General features: G+C 46.6%; 1 protein-coding gene across 1 annotated transcript in view; it reads left to right on the top strand.

Annotated features, from left to right (window-relative positions):
- Positions 1-21,510: 21,510 nt before the first annotated feature.
- Positions 21,511-22,906, top strand: part of LOC145348300 (uncharacterized) — a 234,426-nt gene continuing 233,030 nt past the window's right edge. Inside the window, exon 1 of the mRNA XM_080196501.1 lies at positions 21,511-22,009. Coding sequence (XP_080052627.1) covers positions 21,946-22,009 — 64 coding nt within the window. The 5' untranslated portion in view covers positions 21,511-21,945. The remainder of the gene's footprint in view (positions 22,010-22,906) is intronic.

The raw sequence follows: 22,906 nt of genomic DNA, 5'->3' as shown, positions 1-22,906 counted from the left end.
CAGACTGTGCACAGACAGTGACCCAAAGCTATGAATCAAACCAAGGTCCCTGGCACTGTGAGGCATCAATGCTAAACACTGTGCCATTGTGCCACCCCAATATTGGTCCCTGCAGAACACTACAATGGCCAGAATTTTACTGGAACGTCCGCCCCTAGGGTAAGGCTAGAACAGTATTCTCTGTTGGCCTCAGACAGGATCGTACAAACCTTGGGTGGACTTGCTGGTAAAATTCCGCCCAATATTTTTAGCAAATTCTATCCCGGAACATCGGGAGAAACCTAATTTGGTCCAGGTGCCCGGGTGCAAAACATCACCAAATGGAATTCCTGGCAAGAAGGACGCAGCATTAAATAATTCCTCTGTCAACTGAAGCCTTCAACTAAACATAATCCAGGGATGTGGCTGATTAAACCGGGATTATGATGTTAATGCCTCGTGTGGGGCCATTAGTGGGAACCTGTTGTTTCGGAACTATCATGAGCGTAAACTTGGGCAGAGGACGGAAAACTGGACCAAGTGGTGTTTCCATTTGTTGAGAGGATATGCAATTACAACATGGGGGTGCGATGATGTCGCAAGGATGTCCCAGTGTTATTGCGTCACGTTGCAATATTTCGATCAGCAGGCACATGCAGAAGTCAGAACCCCTTCTATGCCCACAAACGGTTGAATTTCTTTTATTCTTTGGTGGGATGTGGCTGAGCCAGTGTTTATTGTCCATTCATAGCTGCCCTTAGTGGCTTGTTAGGCCATTTCAGAGGGCAGCTGAGAATCAATCACATTGCTGGGGCTCCGGAATCATTGAGAATCATAGAATCACAGAATCCTACAGTACAGAAGGAGGCCATTCAGCCCATCGAGGCTGCATCAACCACAATCCCATCCAGGCTCTATCCCCATAACCCCATGCATTCACTCTAGCTAGCCTCCCTGACACTCAGGGGCAATTTAGCTTGGCCAATCCACCTAACTAAATTTAAAGAGGAGTTAGACAGATTTTTAATTGGTAACAGGTTGAAGGGTTATGGGGAGAAAGCAGGAAAATGGGGATGAGGAGGACATCAGCCATGATCGAATGGCGGAACAGACTCAGTGGGTCAAATGGCCTAATTCTGCTCCTATATCCTATGACCTTATGAAGTTATAAGGCGCACATCTTTGGATGTGGGAGAAAACCAGAGCACCCGGAGGAAACTCATGCAAACACGGGGAGAACGTACAGACTCTGCGCAGACAGTGACCCAAGCTGGGAATCAAACCCGTTTCCCTGGCTCTGTGAAGCAGCAGTGCTACCCACTGTGATACCATGCCATCCTTCTAACTCCTTAAATTTAACAAAACAAAACAAAGAGCACTGTCCCAGCAACCAGAACATTTTGGGGTAGCAAATTCCACAGATTCACAACCCCTTGGGAGAAAGAGTTTCTCCTCAACTCTGTTTTAGGTTTGCTACCCCTTATCCTAAGACTATGAATTGTTGTCCCAGAACGCCCCACCCGCAGAAGCATCTGGTCCATGTCTACTTTATCCACACCTTTTATCATCTTGTATAACTCAATTTGATCTCTCCTCATTCTTCTAAATTGCAGAGAGTATAGGTCTAAACTGTTCAATCTCTCTTCATACGACAAATCTCTGGAATCAATCTAGTGAACTTCCTCTGAACTACCTCCAATACCACAACATATTTCCTTAAATAATCAATTCCAGCCTCCTGGACTACCTGGATGTACTACAGTTTGCCCACTTCTGCGACAGGTCCACAGCTATTTCCCTGGCCCTGCACTCAACCCTAGAACACCTAGATAGCAAGGACACTTATGTCAGACTCCTATTTATTGACTGCAGTTCAGCTTTCAACATCATTATTCCCACGAACCTCATCTCCAAACACTGTGGCCTGGGCCTCGGCTCCTCCCTCTGTGAATGGATCCTGAACTTCCTAACACACAGACCCCAGTCAGTAAGGATAGGCAACAACACCTCCTCCATGACCATCCTCAACACTGGTGCGCCACAAGGCTGTGTTCTCCGCCCCCTACCATACTCCTTATACACCCATGACTGTGTGGACAAATTCCCCTCCAATTTGATTTTCAAGTTTGCTGACAACGCCACCATTTTGGGTCGGATCTTAAACAATGACCGACAGAGTACAGGAATGAGACAGAGAATCAGATGAATTGGTGCGGCAACAATAACCTCTCCCTCAATGTCAACAAAATGGAGGGGAATGTCATTGATTTCAGGAAGCATAAAGGAGAATATGCCCCCATCTACATCAATGGGGATGAAGTAGATACAGTTGAAAGCTTCAAGTTTTTAGGTGTCCAGATCACCAACAACCTGTCCTGGTCCCCCCCATGCTAACACTGTAGTTAAGAAAGCCCACCAATGCCTCTACTTTCTCAGAAGACTAAGGAAATTTGGCATGTCAGCTACGACTCTCACCAACTTTTACAGATGCACCTTTGAAAGTATTTTTCCAGGTGGTATCACTGCTTGGTATGGTTCCTGCTCTGCCCAAGAACACAAAGAACTACAAAAGTTTATGAATGTAGCTCAATCCATCATGCAAACCAGCCTCCCATCCATTGACTCTGTCTACACTTCCTGCTGCCTTGGCAAAGCAGTCAGCATAAATAAGCACTCTGCGCACCTCGGACATTCTCTCTTCCACCTTCTTCCTTTGGGAAAAAGATACCAAAGTCCGAGGTCACATGCCAACTGACTCAAGAGCAGCTTCTTCCCTGCTGCTGTCAGACTTTTGAATGGACCTGCCTTGCATTAAGTTGATCTTTCTCTACACCCTAGCTATGACTGTAACACTACATTCTGTACTCTCTCATTTCCTTCTCTATGAATGGTATATTTCCTCTGTATAGCGCATGAGAAACAATACTTTTCACTGTCCACTAATACATGTGACAATAATAAATCAAATCAAAGGGGATCAAAATTAATTAAAGGTGAGGGGACACCGGCCTCTGAGTCATTATTTCAGTTAATGTTTGGAGTCCATTTGGCCCTTATTCAGGACTAAAGGGGCGGGGGGGGTGAAATGTGTTAGATATTAAACTGTAGTTGGGAGAGATTGCAGAAAGATGTAGCAACCTTAAGACCAAAGGACAGGTGCCCTGGTGTGGGGGGAGGAGGTGAGGGATGGAGGGAGGATTATTCCATATAGACAATAAATGTATGGAATATTTAGGAATAAAGGGGTTTACAAGGAGGAGAAATTCATTGTGGTTGATATGACGCCCATGAAAGCCATGGGGGGGGTCATCAATAGATTCACCATGGGCTTTGTGGAGTATGAGCTGCTTTATTGAGTGGGTGGAGAAGGCCCAATGGGAAGGAGTCAGCGGGTATTTTAAGCCTGTAATTTTACCCGAACTGGAGTTGTATGTCCCAAGGTGAAGGCTCCTTTACTATAAGCCCCTGGAGCAGGCTCTTCCTCTGGTGCACAATGAAGGGTGTCGGTGATGGGAAATTGGTCTCTGGTCGAATCGTTATGATTGCGTTTGACAACGTTAGACTGTGACCTTGCTCAGCGCCCTCCCAATTCCCCGCACATCACACAATAATAAACAGCTAAAGGCACATCAAGAAAGAACTCGCATTGTGCGTTCAGACACCTCCACAAAATATTGCCACATGATACATGGAGAGAGCCGAGTAGAGAAAGATTTGATACACGCACCATCGGGTGATAGTCATCGACTGAAGGGGGCAGATATAAAGGACAGGGGAGGCCGGGCAAGATGTAGAAATAGAGCAAAATGGACACAATGTAACTTTCTAAAATCAGCTTTTTAAAGATTTACAGAAAACGGAACTCAAATGCAGGAGAAACGTATAGGGCAGAAGTTTCCTATTGCGGACAGGACACGGGCTATGCAAAGGTTTTTTGGCCTCGGGTGGGATTTTCTGGTATTGGGGCAGCTGGAAAACCATATTTAGCGCAATGGCACGTCTACAGCAGTTTTTGCCTTCCTGAATCTGACTTGTGTTTTCTTGTACTTTTTTGACGAGTCTGGTAATAATAAATTACTAACCCTTTGATGTGACGGGTCGGTTTTGACAACATGTTGCCTTGATATCTGTAAATTGGGTGAATCCATTTTAAGTACAGAGATCTCGAGGTTGAACGCACAAGGCCAGCTCTCTTACCTTTACAGAACCATTGCAGGGTCTGTCATCCCAACGGTGCAATTATACAGTCACGCTGTCATTTAGCTGTAGATTTCTAGAAGATGGACTTCATTTCCCTGCAGAGTACAATTAATGAAGGATAGTTCAAGCACATGTACGATGATGCTGAGAACAAAAAAATGCAAATGTACATTAAAATATATATCACAGGAGGCAATAATAAATCAAATCAAATCCACAAATGGTAGGTTTGCGGATAATGATGAAGACCATCAGGGGATACAGCAAGATAGAGATCAATTGGAGACTTGGGTGGAGAGATGGCAGATGGAGTTTCATCCGTACAAATGTGAGGAACTTGGAAGCTCTAATACAGGTGGGAAAAATACAGTAAATGACAGAATCCTTAAGAGTATTGATAGGCAGAGGGATCTGGATGTACAGGTACATAGATCACTGAAAGTGGCAACGCAGGTGGAGAAGGCATACAGCATGCTTGCCTTCATCAGCTGAGGCATTGAGTTTAAGAGCTGGCAAGTCATTTTGCAGCTTTATAAAACCTTGGTTAGGCCGCACTTGGAATATACTGTTCAATTGTGGTCAACACACTACCAGAAGGACGTGGAGGCTTTGGAGGGGGTACAGAAAATATTTACCAGGATGTTGCCTGTTATGGAGAGCATTAGCTATGAGGAGATGTTGGGGAAACTTAGTTTGTTCTCACTGGAATGACGGAGGTTGAGGGGTGACCAGATAGAAGTCTACAAGATTATGAGGGGCATGGATGGAGAAGATAGTCAGAGGCTTTTTCCTAGGGTGGAAAAGTCAATTACTAGAGGGCATAGGATTAAGGTGCAAGGGGCAAGGTTTAAAGGAGATGTATGCTGGGCCCTTCTTGCCAGGAATTCCATCTGGTGACGTTTTACACTCGGACACCTGAACCAAATTAGATTTCTCCCAGTGTTCCGGAATAGAAATTGCTAAAAGATATTGGGCGGAATTTTACCCACCTGAGTTTCATACAATCCCACCCGAGGCCAATGGAGAATGTTGTTCTCCGAGCCTCACCCACCCCCGGAATCAAGGTAGGCTTGCCGGTAAAATTCTGGCCATTGCAGTGTTTCTGTAAGATCCAGTACGGGGGTGACCCGATGGCACAGTGCTGCCTCACAGCACCAGGGACCTGGGTTCGATTCCTGGCTTGGGTCACTGTCTATGCACAGTGCGCACACTCTCCCTCTGGGTGCTCCAGTTTCTTCTGAAAGATGTCTTGGTTAGATGCATTGGCCATGCTAAATACTCCCTCCGTGTACTCAAACAGGGCTGGAGTGTGGCGACTAGAGGGTTTTCACAGTAACTTCAATGCATTGTTAATGTAAGCCAACTTGTGACACTAATAAATAATACACAGAGGTTGGTGGGTACCTGGAACTTGTTGCCAGGGCAGGTAGTGGAAGCAGATATGTTATTGACTTTTAAGGGGCATCTTGACAAATACATGAATAGATGGGAATGGAGGGATAAGGTCCCTGGAAAAGTAGGGAGTTTTAGTTAAGTTGGGCAGCATGGTCAGTGCAGGCTTGAAAGGCCGCAGGGCCTGTTCCTGTGCTGTAATTTTCTTTGTTCTTAGTTCTTTCTAAATGACCCTGGTCCAAGAATATGCTGCATGCTGTGGTGGTGGAGGCGAACTCGTTGGGGTCTTTTAAAAGACTTCTGGATGAGTACTTGGGATTTAATGGGATTGAGGGTTATAGATAGGCCTGGTAGGTAGGAATATGAACGGCGCAACTTGTGGGCCGAAGGGCCTGTTTGTGCTGTAGTGTTCTATGTTCTATGAGTTAAAATGCTTCAAACAAAGAGGACACAATTCCTCTGCTTGATAATTCTGCAGAAAAGTTCAGGTTGAGTTGAGTTTGGGAATTTCCTGCTTTGCGCTCACTCTGGCTTGTTCACAGGGAGGGGTTTTTTCCACAGCGTGTATATACATGCATTCCAAACAAAGGAAACGTACTTTGGGAATCGACCGCTCAATGTGAACTGGCTATGCCATAAAAGCTATAAAAGAGCTTAAATGTCCAGAGCTATAAAAGAGTTAAATGTAATTTAACAGAGTTAAATTATTTCTTACTCAGCACAGTGTGTATGTTGATTAATGTGTAGTCGCTATCGGAAACGTGGTGGCAGGAACCCTTCCTCCACCTCCTCACCAATGTCCGAAGAGGGCATTGGTGACCATGGGCTCCCATTGGATTGGTTCATGACCATATTTGGCAAAGTACTGCAGCGTTTGCCATTGCCCTCTGCAGTATGGTTGACCAGGGAACTCTCCCACTCTTACCGCCTGCCACCTGGCAGACTGGAAAGACTTGCAGGCTGGTGAGCAACCTGTATAGCTGGGGAGGCAGTAGCATAGTGATATTGTCACTGTGGAAATGCACGGTAATGGGTTCGAATCCCATCATGGCAAATTATGAAATTTGAATTCAATAAAATCTGGAATATGACCATGAAACTATTGTTGATTGCCATCAAAAACCAAAGCTAACCCATCTGGTTTGCTAATGTCCTTTAACGTTGGCCAGACCTACATAGGGCTCCAGATCCACAGAAATGTGGTTGACTCTTAAATGCCCTCTGAAATGGCCACTCGGTTCAAGGGGTAATTAGGGATGTGCAACAAAGGCTGGCCTAGCCAGCAATGCTCACATAAAGTTATAGAGGTTTATATAGCACAGAATAAGGCCATTTGGCCCATTGTGACTGCACCAGTCTAATACAAACCACCTAACAATTCTAGTCCCATTTTCCAGCACTTGGTCCATAGTTTTGTCCGCCTTGGCACGGCAATATCTAACACATTTCACCCTCCCTTTAGTCCTGAATAAGAGCTAAATGGACTCCAAACATTAACTGAAATAACGATTCAGAGGCCAGTGTCCCCTCACCGTTCCTGACCATTGGAGGGGCTTCAATGCCCCACTGGTCCCACCGGCGAGGCCATTACACCCGGTCCCCATTGGTGGATCCTCACCGGTGAGAACCCTGAACGGTGTGTTGGGAGCAGTAAGGGAGCCCAGGCCATTGCGTCCCAGGCTCCTTAATGACATGCTAAACATGTTATTAATGGTTAAATCAGCCCCATTCCCTTCCCCCGGGCGTGAGACTGATTTCACCGGCAGAACGTGATTTCTACCGGGTTGCTCCAGCTTCCTCCCACAGTCAAAAGATGTGTGGGTTAGGTGCATTGGCCATACAAAATTGACACTTAGTGTCCTGGGATGTGCAGGTTAGGGGGATTAGTGAGGTAAATATGTGGGGTTACGGGGATAGGGCCTAAGTGGGATTGTTGTCGGTGCAGATTGGATGGGCCAAATGGCCTCCTTCTGCACCGTAGGAATTCTATGATTCTTCTAACATGGCCAACAATATTACAATCGCTGAGAAACCGAGTGCAAACCCGATTTTTCATCTCTGGCTCGTATTTTCCACCCTGCTGCACTACCCAGCCAGCGCAGCGGGAAAGAAAAATCCCGCTCACGGACTCGGTGCAAGCCAATGGAGTTGATTAGCCACGATCACGATGAATAGCGGAACTGCTCGAGGGGCTGAATGGCCTCCACCTGCTTCTTGCCTGAACGCACAAGGTATTGAGATGACTGAAACCATCGGCTTGAGGACTGTTACCAGAGCCGCACAACAGTAATAAATCCTAGCCAAACCTGCAACTCTTGAGAAAGTTTTTTATTTCCACCTGAGGAGCCAGCCAGAATTCCTGACCAATTTTCATATCCTGCCCTCTTTTCTTTCCTTTCCTCATACTTCCCTTTCATTTTGTTTTAATTCCTCCCTTTTTGTTTACCTTCATTACGCTGTCAACGTTCTGATTACAAATGATAGATTGCAATGACTGGTCCAATGCTTCAGTTAATATTTCCATTTACCTAATTGAATAGCTAACAAAGTAGGACCATTTTTTAATAAAATCAAATGACAGTTTTTTAATCAACGTACAGCTCAGCAGTACTCGGCTGTTTAATGTCCGCTCGCCCCACATTGACATTCAGGACGGCAGAGGTGTGGACCTCCCGTCCTGAATCAATGGGGGTAGATGATGCCAGAGGATTGTCACTCCAGATGTCAGCCCATCTCACCAGCGCACAACACCCTTTATGCAGCTGGGCTTGCCCTAATTAACCTTATCTTAAAGGAACAGCGAGTTAAATCAATTGCACATCGCAGAAACATCCAACGCTGCCTGGCATTTATGCTCCACATGAGCCTCCTCTCAACATTTAACTACATCAATACATCATAAAAACATTGTAACTGGAAACAGGAGCTGGCCATTCGGCCCTTCAAGCCTGTTCCGCCATTCATTATGATCACGGTTGATCATTGAATTCAATATCCTGATTCTCCCCCCACCTAACCAGGGCGCGGTGGCACAGTGGCACTGCTGTTTCTCAGTGCCAGGGACCCGGCTTGAGTTCAACTCCCAGCTTGAGTCACTGTCTGTGCAGAGTCTGCACATTCTCCCCGCGTCTGCATTTGTTTCCTCCTGGTGCTCTGGTTTCCTCCCACATTCTGAAAGACATGCTGGTTAGGTGCATTGACCCGAACAGACGCCAGACTGTGGCGACTAGGGGAATTTCACAGCAACGTCACTGTAGTGTTAATATAAGCCTTACTTGTGACTAATAAATAAACTTTAACCTGGTCCCTTTAGCCCTAAGTCGCTATATTTAATTCCTTCTTGAAATCAGACAATGTTTTGGCCTCAACTACTTTCTGTGGGAGTGCATTCCACACATTCACCAAGCTCTGGGTGAAGAAATTTCTCCTCACTTCAGTTCTAAAATGTTTACCCTTATTCTCAAGCGAGTTCTGGACTCCCCCAGCATTGGAAACATTCGTTCTGAATCTACCCTGTCTAATGCTGTTAGAATTTTAGAAGTTTCTACCCTGGGCTAAGTTTTCAAAAAGCACAACAGCTAAAAGATCTGAACTGGGTTCTATCCTGATAAATAACATTTGGGAATAATGGCTGATACAAAGACATAATTTCCAGCTGAACCTTCATTTCTGGGATCATTCTCTGGACTCCCTCCACGGTCAGCACATCCTTCCATAGGCTCTTCCCTGCTGCCGTCAGACTTTTGAATGGACCTACCTCACATTAAGTTGATCTTTCTCTATACCCTAGCTATGACTGTAACATTACATTCTGCACCCTCTCGTTTCCTTCTATATGAACTGAATGTTTTGCCTTTATAGCACAAGAAACAATACAATTCACTGTATACGAATATATGTGACAATAAATCAAATCAAATCAAATCAACATGTATGGGGCCCAAAACTGCTCACAATATTCCAACTGGCGTCTGACCAGAGCCTTATACAGTACACCTCTGCTCATGTATTCCAGTAAGAAGTCTCACAACACCAGTTTTAAGTCCTTAAACCTGGTGTTGTGAGACTTCTTACTGTGTTTACCCCAGTCCAACACTGGCATCTCTACACCTTGTATTCTAGCCCTCTAGAAATGAATGCTAACATTGAATTTGCCTTCCTAACTGCCAACTGAGTCTGCATGTTAACCTTAAGGGAGTCCTGAACCAGGGCCCCCAATTCCTTTGTGCTTCAGATTTCCAAAGCCTTTCCCCATTTAGAAAATAGTCTGCACCTCTATTCTTCCTACCATAGTGTATAACCTCACACTTTCCCACATTGTATTCCATCTGCCATCTCTTTGCCCATTCTCCTACCTGTCCAAGTCCCTCTACAGCCTCCCCACTTCCTCAACACTACCTTTCTCCCTCCATATCTTTGTATCATTTTGCAACACTGCCCTCAGTTCCACCTTCCATTTCATTAATGTACACAGTGGAAAGTTGTGGTCCTACAATCAATTTAAATTAAATACGAATTCACAGGCAAGTGATACTTTAAGTAAAAAAGTAAATTTCACATTAAATAGTTGATGTGACAAAGGCAGTCAAACATAACAAGAATCCGCATCTCTCTGCACACAAATGTGGCATTGTGTAGCCAGAGAGTTCCTCAATTTGCAGTTCTTTATTCACACAGCATAGGTCAGGAGTCCTCTCTGACAACAGCTTTCACATTTGAGTTCCACGGATAGGATTATCATCAGCAAGGCCACTTCTACAAAACCTCTCTCTCTCAGGTCATGACAGTCCTGACAATGTAACTTTCCAGAGTTCCTTTTCAAACGACCGACAATAACCTCCCAGTTCACGGTTTGGCCACTTCTGGGCAAATACCCAGCTCAGGAATCTTGACACCATGTGCTATACAGTTATATGGTTGCCTGATTGCTATAAGGGATGGTGACAAGGTTTGATGGTGATGTTATTAAGGTGTGGCACAGGCTGCTGTTTTAGAGGTGGCACAGTGGTTAGCACTGCTGCCTCACAGTGCCAGGGACCCAAGTTCAATTCCTGGCTTGGGTCACTGTCTGTATGGAGTTTGTACGTTCTCCCCATGCCTGTGTGGGTTTCCTCCGGATGCTCCGGTTTCCTCCCACATGGGCTGATATTGACCCGAACAGGTGCTGGATTGTGGTGAGTAGAGGTATTTCACAGTAACTTCGTTGCAGTGTTAATATAAGCCTTGCTTGTGGTTAATAAATTAACTTTTAAACTTTGGTTTCAGTTTCTACTATGTGCAGAGAGTACCTCTTTCACTGTCGCTGGGTCAAATTCTCGGAAATCCCTCCCTAATCTTTCCGTAACAGCACTGGGGATGTGCCTACTGAATTGTAGTGGTTCAGGAAGGCAGATCAGTGCCATCTTAGAATCATAGAATCTACAGTATGGGAGGTGGCCATTTGGCCCATTGAGCCTGCACCAACAACAATCCCACCCAGTAACCCCACATATTTACCCTCCTAGTCACCCTAATACCAAGGGGCAACTTATCATGGCCAATCAACCTAACCTGCACATCTTTGGAGTGTGAGAGGAAACTGGAACACCCGGAGGAAACCCACGCAGACACGGAGACAACATACAAACTTCACACAGTGACCCGAGGCCGGAATCAAACCTGGATCCCTGGCGCTGTGAGGCAGCAGTGCTAAGCACTGTGCCACCATGCCACCCTTTTCTTGAGGGTAATTAGTTGTGGGTAATAAATGCTGGAGTAGCCAGCGATATCCATATCCCATGAAAGAATACATTTAACAAAAGGTAGATTTCTAAGGAGGGCCTTTAAGGAGAAAATAGATGTAGTGGGGTATGGTTTAGTGAGGGAATTTCAGACTTTTAGTGCATTGGCATGGTGAAGTGGGTTTGAAAGTGGTGAGACACAAGCCATTAGAGTTCAAAGAGGGTTGTAGGCCAGGAATAACAGGAGTTTAACAATGTGTTCCAGAGGGAGTAGTGCAGGAGATGGGAACAGAAGCTAATGCTGGAGTAACTGGGTAAGGAGAAGTGGAACTGAGAGAGTGCTGGCTCATTGAGCTGAACGGGTAAGGAGAGGAACTGGAGGAGAACTCGAGAGAGATCAAAGAGGGCGGAAAGAGGTCAAACACCATGACCACAATCTAAAGGGTGTTACTTGTGCCTGACCTGAGCAGTGTTTTGCTGTTATGGTAGGAATTGTAGCCTGCTTGGAGAGGTTCAATCATAGGCAACAATGTAAGAGGCTGTAACAGCACAAACTTTGGAAGGAATTGGAGGAAGGGGTTGGTAGTTTACATAGATGCTAGTGTCTGAGGGAATAGTAATGTCAGCTAGCATGGGAGCCAGGAAGACAAGTCAGGTGTTCCAAAGTTCAGTGGAAATGAGGTTCAAGTTGAAGTGGGTGTCAGGACAAAATGGCCAGAATTCTCCCATCCCGCCCGCCACTGGAATTGTAGCAGGGGGGTTGCCGACAACATGAAACCCCATTGACAATTGGGTGGGAGCTTCCGGCTTTTAGACCAATGTGGCCAGAGAATTCCACCCATGAGTTTGGAAAAGGTGTGAGGGGAGATGTATGGAAATAAAGAGAAAGATGTGGGTGCAGGTTTCACGTGATTTGATTTATTATTGTCACATGGGATCCGGTTTCAGTTCCTGGTTTGGGTCACTGTCTGTGTGGAGTTTGCATTTTCACTCTGTGTTTGCGTGGTTTTCCTCCGGGTGCACTGGTTTCCTCCCATAGTCTGAAAGATGTGCAGGTTAGATGGTTTGGCTATGCTAAATTGCCCCTTAGTGTGAGGGAGGCTAGCTAGAATAAATGCATTAGGTTATGGGATAGGGCCGGGTTTGAGGTCAGTGCAGACATGATGGGCCAAATGGCCTCCTTCTGCACTGTAGGATTCTATGATAGTCTACAGTGAAAAGTATTGCTACTCGCACACCATACAGACAAAGCATACCATTCATAGAGACAGAAAGGAGAAGGTGCAGAATGTAGTGTTACAGTCAAAGCTAGGGTGTAGAGAAAGCTCAGCTTAATTAGAGCATTGTTAGGGAGTTTTTAACAGAGCAGAGTTTTAAAAGCTTAGAAGGAGAGTAAAAGACAGAATTCGAGGGTATGCTGGGCACAGTTTGTAAGAAGTCGCCTCACGCTGGCGCCATCTTGGAATTAATGTCTAAGGTAGGAGCTGCCAGAGGTGAGAGTGAGGGGGCCGAGCAGGCAGGAATTTGAGGAGACGGTTGATGATGGAGAATGAAACCTCCAGACTGTAACAAATGTCCAGATTGTTAGGGAGAGACAGACAGCGCAGGAAGGCTCGGCTCAGTACCGAGGCCTTTGTGGACTCATTAGAAGTCACAAACGTACAAAACTGAGCAAGTCTTGCATGGATGGATTCACGAGAATGAACAAAGGATGCTTCAGTTGACAAGGCATTTGCCAAAAAGTTGCAGCAACTAGTGCTCAGAGAGTTAACCAAACCAAACCAATTAGTTGTAATTAGTCAAGTAAAACCACAGAAGGTTGCAGCAACCTTTTGTTTAAATTATGGAAAAATTGCCCTTAATGAAAGATAATGAGCAGAAGGTTTTTGTTGAGTAGTCACACTATTGTAGTTCTTTTGGGGCTTTATTCTCGCTATTTCAAATGGGTTAAATAACATTTAATGAGTGTTGATACTAGAAAAATAAATTCGGCTGGGTTTGATGAAGGTTGGAAACTTCCATGCTCAAAGCCTCATTTAAAGTAATATCCATCACCAGAACTTGGAGGAAGAAAATAGCAGAAAACATTCTCTACGGCGTCACGAGGGAGTGTGAACTTTATAGCATTGCGAAAAAAAACCCCCAACTTTTACTGAAAAGAAAACAGAGAGATTGCTTTGATCTCTTATCTGGGCTGGAATCTTTTGCTCTCGCTCACGGCACACTTGGAGGTGGGAAGTACATCGGGCGGGATTCCCCAGCCTTGTCCTTGGTAGAACCCCTTGCGAGCAAGAATGGAAAATTCTAGCCAAAACTCCATTCACTGTCAGTGGCACTGGGGAGTCCCAGCTGCAAACAGAGAACTTCAGACACTTACCAAAGTGGGAAGGTCATGTTTCTGAACCTCCACTGCCTTCCCACCCCTCACCAAGAATCAACCAATCAATGACTATTTGAGGCCTTCATCCTACCACTGCTGGGTAAGTTTAAGTTTATTATTAGTGCCACATATAGGCTTACATTAATACTATAATGAAGTTGTGAAAATCCCCTTGTTGCCACGCTCCAGCACCTGTTCGGATACACTGAGGAAGAATTTAGCATGGCCAACGCATCTAACCTGCATGTCTTTCAGACTGGGAGGAAACTGAAAAACCCCGAGGAAACCCACGCAGACACGGGGAGGACATGCAGACTCCGCACAGACAGTAACCTAAGCCGGGAATCGAGCCCCTGGCGTTGTGACGCAGCAGTGCTAACCACTGTGCCAGCATGTTGCCCCGTATTAACCCAGGTGCAGATGGGTCTGTGGCCACGAGTGTGCGTAACCGGTAAAGCTGTGTGGACTGCTCACCGCCAGGTGGGTGTTGAGGGAGTGTGGGGGCAGGGAGCTGTTGGGGTGGTGGTCCCTCGATTAAAAGCATGTCTGATGGAGGGACCGGTTACCATCAGGAAGTGGGTGTGTCTGCCCACCACCCCAACTCCACCATCACACCCCTCTCCCTGTGAGCTCCACCTCATGAGCACTGCCCCCCATCCCACTCCCCTCCCCCACGCACCAACATATTTGCCTGTGGCCTGAGTTGCTCTGAGATCTTACGCCTCTGGTAGCTGTTGTTCCAGCAGCAGCCACAGCCTCCTCGGTGGCACTGCTGAGCAGCAGAGGTGACAGGCTCTGGTTGACTAGAGGCTCCCAGTTGGCGCGATTGACACCCCTGAGGCCTTGATTCCAGGGGGAAAGACCTCACCACTGCTTGACGGGCATGTGGTCTGGTGGGCTTTCCTGTAAAGAGGCCTAAGTGAGATCTACCCCCCAATCTCAAATTATAACATCATTACAAAAACAAATTTACGCCTTACAGAAGATCTAGTTTGTGCAAAATGGCTGCCGTGCTTATTTGCACTTGGAGAGACAGGTGGGGCTAACCATTTTTTCCTATGGTCATAGGTCATTCCCCCCCCCACCCCCACCCCCGCTCTAGGCCTCCTCCACTAAGAACTCCAGTGCCACATCTGAGAATGGGAAAACACTGTGCCATCTCCCTCAATCCCTCAGCCATCCCGACACCCGCTGTTATGTCAAACACCTTAGACACATTGGAACTAGAATCAGGAGTAGGCCATTTGGCCCTTTGAGCCTGCTCCGCCACTCATTATGATCATGGCTGATCGTCCAACTCCTGATCTCCCCTCCCCCGCCCCCCCAAACCTTCAATGGAAGTAGTTGCAATCCACCTATAACAATTGCTACCGATCTGGGTGATAAACCTAAATGTTTCTGGTGTAGCACCTCCAGACAACTTCATGTTATGACAATTCGAAACAAAATCCCCATTCTAAATCCAGATTTTTAAGTGAATGTATCTGATCTCTCCGGGCAGGATTTTCACCCCTGGGGGTGGTAGAGGTTGGGGTTGTTTCCAAGCCCTGAACCCACTTCTCTGGGAAATAAAGCCGTGGGCACCGACTTTCATAAGGACAGCCATGAAGGTCAGAGGTCGGGTTCGTCATTCGATTCATGTCATCAGGCAGCTGCCCGAAGATATAGGGTCAATCGGAAGCTTTCTGGCTTGAATTGTGCAAATTAAGTTATGACAATTGTGGCAGGCTGCTCTGTCAGCAAGGCAGACAAGGCCTTGTTGAAGATCAGCGGTTGTGTATTCAGAGAAGGGACTAATCTACCTTTGTGTCAGCTTCATAAACACTTCCGGGCTTGGCCACAGGATGAAACAAAAACAAGTTACCACAACAAAAACCAAAAAACAAGATGTGGTGACATATTATGAAGGAGGCTGTTTTCTATTGGATAAAAAAGCTATGCTACGATTGGTGGACTATGTATGCAAATGAAGGATTCACAAGTTGCCCGCTTCTCATTCGCTATAATTAACTGTAACTGCAAATTATCTGTATGAATCAACAGAACACCATCATGAAATTCATTGTGTCTGTTCTCCTTGCTCCTTGCAAGTAATAAAAGCTTAGGAGATTGAGTACACACCATGCATTGTCTGGTTAATCCTCAACAGAATCGAGAATCAGGCTTCCACTGAGGGTCTGTAAGAGAGAGGATGTTTTAAAATCAAGGCATTTGCTGTCTAACCTTGCATTATAAAATGGATCTAGCAGTCATTTTTTTCATTGCAATTTGGACATTTCAGACTGGGCCAACATTTCTTGCCCAATCCTAAATATCCTTGAATTGAGTGTCTCGCTCAGTTATTTCAAAGGACATCTTAAGAGTCAACTACATTTCTGTGGGTCTGGAGTGACGTAGGCCAGAACAGTTAAGGACGGAGATTCCCTTCCCTAAAGCACATGAGTGAACCAAATGGGTTTATACAACAATCGACAATAGTTTCATGTTAGACCTTTAATTCCAGAAATTTATTGAGTTGAACCTGGGTCCCCAGAGCATTACCCTGGCTCACTGGATTACTAGTTCACTAGTTAATACCACTACATCATCGCCTCCCCCATCGTGGTGAGAAATATTGTAGAATCGTAGAATCCCGACAGTACAGAAGGAGGCCATTCGGCCCATCGAGCCTGCACCGACAACAATCCCACCCAGGCCCTATCCCCGTAACCCCATATATTTACCCTGCTGATCCCCTTGATACTGTGGAGCAATTTAGCATGGCCAATCAACCAAACCTGCACTTCTTTAGACTGTAGGAGGAAACTGGAGCACCCAGAGGAAACCCATGCAGACACGGGGAGAACATGCAAAATCCATACAAGTCACCCAAAGTCGGAATTGAACCCGAGTCCGTGGTGCTGTGAGGCATTAGTGCTAACTACTGTACCACAGTGCTGCCCACAGGGTGGCTTGACCAGGCAAGCAGGGAGGCTCTCAATAGGCTCATTGTGTTGGCAATGTTGGCTACTGGTCATCTGATCTAGGGTGCAACAGAGCCAGGGTAGCATCATCTCAGCCAGCGTGGCTATTGTTCCTGCCTCCAAACCCCGTTCTGGTGGAGGCTAAAAGGAACCCTTCACTGTTTTCTCCCATTCACCAAAATAACCTGCTGTCTGTTTTGGTATGACCATGTGTTTAGGATGCTAACAGAACACAGCACTGAGCTATCCTTCAGATGAAACATTCAGTCAAGGTCTTTTTTTTATTCATTCGTGGGTGTGGCTGGGTGGGCCAGCATTTATTACCCATCCCTGGTTGCCCTTGTCCAGAGGGCAGTTGAGTGTCAGCGACATTGCTGTGGTTCTGGAGGCCAGGCCGGGTAAGGATGGCAGATTTCCTTCCCTAAAGGACATTAGTGAACCAGATTTTTCCGACAATGGTTTCATGGTCATCAGTAGATTCTGAATTCCAGATATTTGTTCTTGAATTCAAATTCCATCATCTGCCGTGGTGGGATTCATTGGTTTGCCCATTCATTTTTTTTAATGAGATGAGGGCATCCCTGGTGCGCTGGTGGTACAGTGATATTGTCACTGGACAAATAATCCAGAGAATCAGTGTAATTCTCTGGGGATGTGGGTTCACCATGACAGATAATGACATTTGAATTCGATAAAATTCTGGAATTAAAAGTTTAACGCTGACCATGAACATAAGAACATAAGAAATAGGAGCAAGAGGAGGCCATCCAGCCCTTCGAGCTTGCCCCGCCATTCAATAAGATCATGGCTGATCTGTCGTGGCTCAGTTCCACATTCCCGCCCTCTCCCCATAACCCTTAATCCCCTCGCTTATCAAGAACCCATCAACCCGCGTCTTAAAAATATTTAGCGAGGCAGCCTCCACCACTTCAACGGGCAGAGAATTCCAGAGATTCACCACCCTTTGAGTGAAGAAGTTCCTCCTCAACTCTGTTCTAAACCGTCCCCCCTTTATCTTGAGGCTGTGCCCCCTAGTCCTACTGTCCTTTCTGAGCGGGAAGAGTCTCTCCACCTCTATCCTATCCATCCCATTCATCATCTTATATGTCTCAATGAGATCTCCCCTCATTCTTCTAAACTCTAACGAGTACAAGCCTAGTTTATTCAGCCTCTCCTCATAGCTCAATCCCCTCAACTCCGGTATCAGCCTAGTAAACCTCCTCTGCACTCCCTCCAAGGCCAAAATATCCTTGCGTAAGTGCGGCAACCAAAACTGCACACAGTACTCCAGCTGCGGCCTCACCAATGCCCTATACAGCTGCAGCAAGACCTCCCTACTTTTATATTCAATCCCCCTCGCGATGAAGGCCAGCATCCCATTTGCCTTCCTGACCACCTGCTGCACCTGCAAGCTGGGTTTTTGCGACTCATGCACAAGGACCCCGAGGTCCTTCTGCACCGTCGCCTGCTGCAGTTTTTCGCACGTAAGTAATAGTCCTTCCTACCATTATTCCTACCAAAGTGGACCACCTCGCACTTGCCAACATTAAATTCCATTTGCCAGTTCCTGGCCCATTCGCCCAGCCTATCTAGATCCTTCTGCAGACTCTCCACACCCTCCGCTCAATTTGCTGTTCCACCAATCTTGGTGTCATCAGCAAATTTTGACACCCTACACTCGGTTCCCTCCTCCAGATCAACTATATAAATGGTAAATAGCTGAGGCCCCAGCACCGACCCCTGGGGCACTCCACTAGTCACCATCCGCCAATCCGAATAGCACCCATTAACCCCCACTCTCTGCCTATTTGACAACCAATCCTCTATCCACGCTAACACCCTACCCCCAACTCCATGCCCCCTGACCTTCTGCAATAGGGATGGACAATAAATGCTGACCTTGCCACGTCCCATGAATGAATCAAAAAGTGTTGACTACCCCCAAATTGCCCTTGAACTGAATGGCTTGACCAAATATTTCAGAAGGTAGTTCAGAGTCAAACACGTTATTGTGGGACTGGAGTCAAATATAGAGTAAGAAGTCTCACAACACCAGGTTAAAGTCCAACAGGTTTATTTGGCAGCAAATGCCACTGACTACCATCGTTGAATATAGAAGCATAGAACCCCCACAGTGCAGAAGGAAGCCCTCTGAGTCTGCACTGACTCACCGACAGAGTATCTTACCCAGCCCCACCCTGCCCTATCCAGCTGCCCTGTGCATTTACCATGGCTAATTCCCCCAACCTACGCATCTTTGGGCACTAAGGGGCAACTTGGCATGGCCAGTCCACCCAACCAACACATTTCTGGAGTGTGGGTGGAAATTGGAGCACCTGGAGGAAATCCGCGCAGATTTGGGGAGAATGTGCGGACTCCGCACAGACAGTGACCCAAGGCCAGAATCAAACCCAGGTCCTTGGCACTGTGCCACCATGCCATCCCATCATTTAGTCTATAAGACAGCCTAAATGGTTTCCTCCCTTAAAGGAAATAGTGAACCAATGGTAGTTGTCATGGTCACCATTAATGAGCCTAGCTCTCAATGCCAGATTTTATTAATTGAATTTATATTCCACCAGCTGCCGTGGTGGGATTTGAACCCAAATTGGCAGAGGATCAGCCTGAGCTTCTAGATTACTATCCTGGTGATATAATCACTCTGCCACTCTCTCCAAATAGTGGGTGCTACAAAGATCCCATGACACACTTCAGAGAACAGCAGCAAGTTTCCTGATGTAGAAATTTAGAAGATAGGAGCAGGAGGAGGCCATTTGGCCCTTCGAGCCTACTCCGCCATTCATCACAATTATGGCTGACTGTCCAACTCAATAGCCTAATCCTGCTTTCTCCCCATAACCTTTGATCACATTTGCCCCTATATCCGGCTGCCTCTTGAATACTTTCAACGTTTTGGCATCAACTTTTCCCAAAGATAGGGGAGTCTAAAACTAGAGGGCATTGGCCTAAGGTGTGAGAGGAAAGATACAAAAGGATCCAGAGGGTAATTTTTTCACACAGGGGGTGGTGAGTGTCTGGAGTGCCAGAAGTAGTAGTACAATTCTACAAAGTGTTTAGATAGTTACATGGTTAAATGGGTATCGAGGGATACGGGCTAGTGGGGCCACCTTAGGAGTTAAAAAAAGGGGAGGCATGGACAAGTTGGGCTGAAGGGCCTGTTTCCATGCTATAACCCCTATGACTCTATGACTCTAACTACTTCCTGCGGCAATGAATTCCACAGGCTCATCACTCTTTAAATGAAGAAATGTTTCCTCACCTCCATCCTAAATGGTCTTCCCCAAATCATTGAACATAGAACACTACAGCACAAACAGGACCTTCGGCCCACAAGTTGCGCCGATCATATCCATTCCTACCAGGCCTATCTATAACCCTCAATCCCATTAAATCCCATGTACTTGTCCAGAAGTCTCTTAAAAGACCCCAGCGAGTTCGCCTCTACCACCACTGACGGCAGCCGATTCCACTCACTCACCACCCTCTGAGTGAAAAACTTACCCCTGATATCTCCTCTGAATCTTCAGACTTCTGGACTCCCCCACCATCTATCCTGTCTAGTCCTGTTAGAATTTTATAAGTTTCTATGAGATCCATCCTCATTCGTCTGAACTCCAGCGAAAATAATCCTAATCTGGTCAATATCTCCTCATACATCAGTCCCACCATCCTGGGATCAGCCTGGTAAACCAGACCAACATTCCATTTTGCAACAGCAAAACAGATCAATTAGCCATTCATCGCATAGCTGCGGGATCTTGCTGTGCATATAACAAGAATCTCTTCCAGAGCAAATTCATTGCACCTGCGCAATGCGCGTCATTCGTGGGGATCTGGAAAGTTGCAAGATGGTTCTTTCTTAACTGTTTGTTAGTCGCACAGGAAAGATTTAGACTTATCTAAATAAAAACCTGACGTTTCCCACTCAGGAGGGGAACTCCCACGTGTTATTTCTTCCCGGGGATGCACTGTCCAGAGTGTAGGATATGAGTGCGTTTATTTTCCCTTAAGTTCCCCTCTCTTCGAATTAAGAAATGTAAAATTAATTCGACCTCCCGGCAGTTTCCTGCCCAACTGTCAGCCGACAAGAAACGTGAGCCCAGATTGCACCCACGTTAAACTCTTGGCTGGGGCGTCATGGGATTGGCGGGGGAGGGGGGGGGGGCGGTGAGGTGGGCTGTGGGTTGGGGAGGGCCGGGTGGGCTGTGGATGGGGAGCAGTGGTCGGTGGCAACGTATCGCGTAAATGTGCGAGGGTCGGGGGGGAGGGGAAAAGTTTTGAAAATTAGTGCTTTGGCTTTGGGTTAACGTAACCCCTCCTTAAACTAAAACTAAATAAACTTGCTGCCTCTTTTTTTAAAAAAATATCCTCCGAAACTATTAATGTAAACACTGAAGAATGGCGAAGCCAAACTGCTTCCAGTAGAGCCAGGGGCAAATCGAAACCAGTTGCTGCCTCAGTGACGTCGCGTTTGTGTTATTATTGCTGTCTTCCTGAAAACCGTACGCTATATGATCACTGATCCCTTCCCTTGTTTATAATGTCACGGGCAATGAGTTCCAGATGTTTTGGTCTGCCACGCTTTGACACAGCTACTAAAAGCCATGGAGTCAGGGCTAGCAAATCCCCCTCCACCCCCACCCCCCTCCGCTGCCCCAACAACAAGCGGCGAAAGAAAAACGAAGGCACCAAGTGTGGCATCTTTCTCCTCTCTTTTTGCCTTCGGGACAGCTGCTTTGGTTTTCAATCTGTCAGGCATTCCTGGAGACAGCTCAAATGGGCCCTGGTTGGGAAGCCCAGGTTTCGAAACTACAGAACATCCTGTTTTCTTCTCTTGGATCAGCTGATTAGTCAGGCACTCACAAACTTCCTGTCAAAACAATTAACTGCCTCAGCTGGGCTTTCCCTTGATGAGTCTACAGTCATTTTTTTCTCTCTCTCTCTCTCCTCTTTCAGTTTTGAATGGCAGTGTTAATGTTAATTAGAGCAGAGGCTGCTGCATCTCATTCCTAACCCTCTGGCAACACCCCCCCCCCCCAACCCCCGTCTCCTTCCCTCACACACATACACAGACACACACCTCTCCTCTCCCCAACCCGCCCTCTCAGTTGGAGAGCCCTGCTGTTTCACTGGCGTCTTGCCCTGCAGGGCTCTTAAAGGGTGGGATCTGGATCAAGTCAGTTCACAGGAGAGAGTTTCAACAGCAACCCAAAAAAAAAAATTAAGAGACAAAACATTCCTCTGCCTTTTGAGCCAGGCTTTCGAGATCCTGAGAGGGGAAGTGTCTAGGATGGAGAAGAGGATCGGAACACAGAACACCACTGGTAGCAGCACTGAGCCAACCGTGATTCCAGGTAACACAGTTTTCTTGTCGCTCACTACACTTGCCACTCTGTCTTACTTTCAACAAGTGACTCGCTTTCATCTTTACAACTCTAAAGACTGGCTCCTGACCAGTCAGGAAGCTTAGCCGGCGAGCAGCGAAACCACACACAGATGATCTTGGGCTTGATTCTTGGTCGGAGCTGCGTTGGCAGCTAATGTCGATGGTGGCAACCACCTCAATGCCTCCCTGCCAAGGAGGAGCTAGTCAGCTGCTAATTGCTACCAGTGCTTTCGGTTCAAAGCTTCTCTGTGTCGAAAGCCCCTCAAGGTGAAGGACGGCCTGCTGTTGCGGTTAAGCAGCCTGTCCCATGTTCGCTGCCAATGGGACTCTGATGGAGAAGTACCTAAGCTCTGGAATTCTCTTCCCAGATGGCACGGTGGCACAGTGATTAGCACTGCTGCCTCACAGCGTCAGGGACCCGAGGTTCGATTCCTGGCTTGGGTCACTGCCTGAGCGGAGTCTGCACGTTCTCCTCGTGTCTGCGTGGGTTTCCTCCGGGTGCTCCGGTTTCCTCCCACAGTCTGAAAGACGTGCTGGTTAGGTGCATTGTCCATGCTAAATTCTCCCTCCGTATCCCCAAACAGGCGACGAGGAGATTTTCACAGTAACTTCATTGCAGTGTTAATGTAAGCCTACTTGTGACAAGAATAAATAAACTTTAACTTTAGCTCTCTCTGTTTCTCACTGCTTCTTTATTCAGAACCTACCTCACTGACCAATCTTAACCTCAATTCTTTTTTGTCTGACCGCCTGCCTGTGAAAAGCCTTGGGATGTTTTATTAAAGGTGCTAGCTCAAGGCAGATTGGTGTTGTTGCAGCAGAAGGTGGCTGACTCCCAGTGAACTTCACTGAACTGAGGGAAAGG

Source organism: Carcharhinus amblyrhynchos, chromosome 9 (assembly GCF_965287045.1).
Source record: "Carcharhinus amblyrhynchos chromosome 9, sCarAmb.v2.hapA, whole genome shotgun sequence".
Lineage (NCBI taxonomy): Eukaryota > Metazoa > Chordata > Chondrichthyes > Carcharhiniformes > Carcharhinidae > Carcharhinus > Carcharhinus amblyrhynchos.
The sequence above is the reverse complement of the archived record's forward strand: the minus strand, read 5'-3'. Positions and strand labels throughout refer to the sequence as shown.